Source organism: Chinchilla lanigera, unplaced genomic scaffold, assembly GCF_000276665.1.
Source record: "Chinchilla lanigera isolate Chin_1 unplaced genomic scaffold, ChiLan1.0 scaffold00110, whole genome shotgun sequence".
NCBI lineage: Eukaryota > Metazoa > Chordata > Mammalia > Rodentia > Chinchillidae > Chinchilla > Chinchilla lanigera.
The window spans coordinates 3,095,415-3,100,469 of record NW_004955511.1 but is presented as its reverse complement, the minus strand read 5'-3'; the positions used below and the strand labels follow the sequence as shown (position 1 = coordinate 3,100,469).

The 5,055-nt window shown below is 40.0% G+C and overlaps 1 protein-coding gene across 1 annotated transcript; it reads left to right on the top strand.

The window, feature by feature from the left end:
* Window positions 1-2,695: 2,695 nt before the first annotated feature.
* Window positions 2,696-3,625, top strand: LOC102004626 (olfactory receptor 5B2-like). Its single transcript, XM_013506380.1, has one exon. It carries the CDS (start codon window positions 2,699-2,701, stop codon window positions 3,623-3,625), a length of 927 nt encoding a protein of 308 aa, XP_013361834.1. The 5' UTR covers window positions 2,696-2,698.
* The last annotated feature ends 1,430 nt before the right edge of the window (window positions 3,626-5,055 follow it).

Genomic DNA, 5,055 nt, shown 5'->3' with positions numbered 1-5,055 from the left:
GGGAACCAAACTCACGACCTTGCGCTTGCCAGGCAGGCGCTTTGCCGCTGAGCTAAATCCCCAGCCCCTAAGCTAAATCCCCAGCCCCTTGATTGGTGGTTCTTCAGAGGAGCTCCAGCCTTCGCTTTCAGCTTGGACATCTGGCTTCTAGTGCAGACTCTTCAGCCCTCTGGCATAGGTTCTTCAGCCTTCCCCCATCAACCTCCTGATATGGACTTGTATGGACACTGCAGTGAGCTCCAGACCTTGAACTGAACCCTTTAGCCTCCAGCATGCAGACACCCTCTACGGGCTTCCTCATGCAACTCTGTGGCTGACCACTGTAAGCCAAACTTGTGATTTCTTTTCTTTTATCTTTTGACCAATTTTGCATGCTTATATTTGGTAATCTGAGCAACTGATTTGAAGACAACAATATACAATATAACAACCACTGGTGAATTCCTACCATCTTGTCCAGTGAAACTCCGTATCATCTCTCATGTTTTTTTAATTGTTATTTTTTATTCTCTTTAATGGTTTGACCAATCTTGCATTCTTACATCATGTAATCTGAGCAATTTTGTTGAAGATAGCAATATGTGATAAAACAACCACTGTTAATTCCTATCATTCTGTTTTGAAACCCTGTATCATTTTTAATGTTTTTGCTTTGTTTTATTTTTGTTTATGATGACAATATTTTGCTATTGTTCTTTTTTGCTACTCTCTTTAAAACAAACATAATTTCTTATACATTTGTATATCTTGTGTTATATCTGTTTCTCTAGTAAACCCTGACTTATTCGCAGTGAGAGGACCCTTCTTCAAACTACTTAGTCCACAAAACCTGAACTCATTTCAGCATTTTACACACAATCCCATTACCTCATGATTGTTAGCACACCTATGAATATTCACAATCACGTATGTGGCTGAAAGTACAAGGTTTTGATTAGGATACAATTAGATTTTAGTATGGAATCTTGAATCTTCCTTGAGCTGCTTGTGCAGTTTTATAATACCATTTATCTTCACAAATTAACATTGACCTAATGGTAAATATGAAAAAAATATTACTTATATACATGCAAATACCCAAACCCACTGCTACATATGTACTTACATATAAATCTCCTATGACATATTGTACATTTTTGTGCTAAAAATGATTTGTATGTTAGGGTGGACAAACATAAAATCCTCATGGGCCAGACTTATAAAGTGAAGCTGAAAAAGAAACAGAAAGTTATTGACAGGGAGTTATAGTCAGTAAAGGATGGATATGTTTCCAAAGGCCATAAATTAAAATAAGCATATTTAAACTATTGGTCCTATACTTCCACTGACTCAAGTAAAAATGTTTAAATTTTAGACATTTCAGTTAAAACAACGTGCAGGTCAAAAGTAATCCACAAGCTGTGAACCTCTAACCTTTGATATCTGTGATTCAAATATAGGGTGATTGCAGTGTGATGAAAAGAGGGTCCTTTCAACTGAAGCTCAAATATGGACTTCAAGAAAGAAATTAAACAGAAGAATGGTGCTCACACAATGAGTAGAGCAGTCCGTCAGATGGCAGATCGTGAACAGAAAGTGAATTGTTTGGGGTGAGGGGCACATAAAATCTCAGTGGCCCCAGAGAAAAGCAAAAGCGTACTGCACACTTGAAGCCCGACATGTTGCATCCCCTTTCTCAGAGTAGGCACAGGCCCTCGCCCCCTCCTCATGATAAGAGCATGGCTAGCACTTGCCATGTTGTGCTGATCACTCAGCATTTTACCATTTTCATTCCCTTATCTTTCAATCTTTCACAGTAGCACCTTGAGATGGATAAGGTCACTACCACCTTCACTTTGTAGATGAAGGAAATCTGGCTCAGGAAGCTTAATTTAGAACAAATGATTCTTAGGTTGTAAATGCTCTTCTCTGCCTGGAGCCTGAGCTCTGCACTGAGGTGCACCCTCCTATCAAGAGTTACCCCCATTGTCAGCCAGGCACTGGTGATCCCTGGAGATCTCACCACATCTGCTATGCACAGATCTCTCAGTTCATTCACTGTGAATACCCAAACGCTCAGCTTAAAATAATGGGGACAATGAATAATTTGCAAATAGACTTAAATGCAACTTGATTTAAGTCTAATGTAAATCATTAAACTCGGTACCATTCTGTCTGGTACCAAAGTTTGGTTTGGCAATTAATACTGCTAGAAACATGATTAACTCAACCTCTGGTGCCTCACAATCTAAATGAAAGTACGACTACTCAACTTCATATATTTATTAGGAAATCGAGGAATATGGATGTAGAAGTGTCTAGAGCAGTTTTCCTGGCATGCTAGCTGTATAGAAGTCTGTGGATTTACTAGTCTGGGAAGTAATGAATTGATTGCTTTCTAAATTTCAGAATTGTTGTATAGAGCAATGTACTGAATATTTTAAATCTCATCTTACAAATATATAAAAATTTAAAACTGTAGAGATGTTGTGTAAAGTGCCCTCATTCAAGTCTGCAGCTCCATATATAATTAATATATTAAATTTTGTTGTTAATCTCATGCTTTAGTTATAAGAATGTTGAAACACATAATTGGAATAATAAAACAATGTGCATTATATAGAGACATCTCAGTTTCACTGCAGTCACTGCTATATTTAAGGCACTTTCCTTTACTTCCCTTTACTATAGGGCATCTCCTCATTCCAAAATAACACTGATGAAGAATAGGACAGAAGTGACAGAGTTCATCCTCTTGGGACTAACCAGTGCTCCAGAACTACAGTTGCCCCTCTTTATCGTGATCACTGTCATCTACACCATCACCATGCTTGGGAACCTGGGGATGATCCTGCTGATCCTGCTGGACGCTCGTCTGCACACCCCCATGTACTTCTTCCTCGGTAACCTGTCTCTGATGGACTTTTGCTACTCTTCGGCTGTCACTCCCACAGTCATGGCTGGGCTGCTCAAGGGAAACAAGGTCATTTCCTACAGTGACTGTGCTGCTCAAGCCTTCTTCTTTGGAGCCTTTGCCACAGTAGAAAATTATCTCTTGGCCTCAATGGCCTATGACCGTTATGCAGCAGTGTGCCGGCCCCTGCATTACACCACCACCATGACCACAAGGGTGTGTGCCTGCCTGGCCATGGGCTGCACTTTTGGGGGTATCCTAACTGCCTCCATCATCACAAGTGACACATTTAGTCTCTCCTTCTGCACGTCTAACATGGTGCATCATTTTTTCTGTGAAGTTCCAGCAGTCATGGCTCTAACTTGCTCTGATAGGCATGTCAATGAGCTGGTTCTTGTTTACATGGCCAGTTTCAACATCTTCTTTGCCCTCCTGGTTATCTTGGTGTCCTACTTACTCATATTTATTACAATCTGTAAAATGCACTCCGCTGCAAGATACCAGAAGGCTCTGTCCACCTGTTCCTCCCATCTCACCGCAGTCTCCATCTTCTACGGGACCGCCATCTTCATGTACCTGCAGCCCAGCTCCAGTCACTCCATGGACACTGCCAAAATCGCCTCTGTGTTCTACACCATGGTCATCCCCATGCTGAACCCACTGGTCTACAGTCTGAGGAACAAGGAGGTCAAGAGTGCATTCAAAAAGGTTCTTGGAAGGACCATGCATTGAAGAGGTGGCTCTTTGTGCAATGTATGTTCTTTTCCACTTTGTCAAAACTTGGCTGTCTGCCTGCATGGGGTCTAATTTCTAGGTCCTTCATCTTGTCCCGTGGGTCTGGTGTTGATTTTTTTATGTCAGGGTCATGCTGCATTTGTAGCTAAAACTTTGCTGCAGATTTTGAAGTCAGGTATTGTTATAACTCCAGCTTTGTTGGAGTTTTCACTCCTATCCCCACCCCTCAGGATTTTTCTTTACTTCTAATGTGAGAAAAAAGGTGACCTTGCTATAAATAATAGTATTGCTGTAGTGTTGACATAGTTTATCGAGAGACACAGAGCAAAAGCATCTTAAATGAATTACCATTTCTGGCTTGACAAGTCATTCTGTAGAAATTACATTTTCACTTGCTACTTTTCAAAAGGGTCAAACAGCCATAGTATAATAACAGTGGAGGGAAAATAAAGTCATTTTATAATATATTAATGTGACTATCCCAACATTATTAAATAGTATACCACAGTATTTTTTAAAGGCAAGGACTTCTCAAAGGCTTATGTTCATTAATTCTAAATTTGGCCGAGTATCCTCATCTCTTGTCCCTCCTACTGTCCTTTACCCCGTGCCACTCACGCTGATCTTGGTGTTTCTTCACAAAACCAAGCACATTCCTGCCTCAAGGCCTGTGTGCCTGCTACTCCTTCTATGGGAGAAGGTTCCCTCACCTGAGTCAGGTCTCTGCTTAAACAGTGTGAATTGTTCATCCCTGCCTTCCTGACCACCTGTACAGAAATGCACTTTCCTCTCCCCATTCACACTGCCCCTTGCCCTGTGTTACTCTTCATAATCCTTACCAGCACTTGCCTGTTGTATATTATTTGCTCTCTTGTTATCGCCGCAAACTAGAATTTAAACCCCATGAATGCAGTGACTTCATCTGTTTGGTCCTGCTCAGTACTTAAATAGATGCCAGTTTCTCTGTAGTGTCTCAATAATTATGTCAAATGAATGAATGCAATAATTAAGTTTTGAATCTGGCTGCATTATCACAATGAATCTTTGAGCCACTGATGATGATAGCAAGTCACTCATTGTACGAACCTTTCAGCCAAATATGGGGGACATTTCAAGGGGTACAGCACATTTTCTGCTCTGCTGGAATGTTTGTAACCCATATATTCACTTCACACTACCCCTCCCCCACTTTTAGACACTAATTTCTTGGCAATCTCATCACTAAGTGAGTCCTCTCATAATCTTTACTTTGACCTGACGTCTCATTAAGGAGTAAGTGATACATTAAATAGACATTATTTAGTAAGTCATAAAAAGCAAGTAAATATGAGATTATATAAATGTTTAATATGTAATTCTATTTGGAAAATTACTTTTATGTATGAATTATAGGATAAAGTTAAATGATTCTAAATGACCATTTAAAA

What these genes read in the sequence shown, in the direction of transcription:
- LOC102004626 (XM_013506380.1), top strand. Translation starts at nt 2,699, where the DNA reads ATGAAGAATAGGACAGAAGTGACAGAGTTCATCCTCTTGGGACTAACC.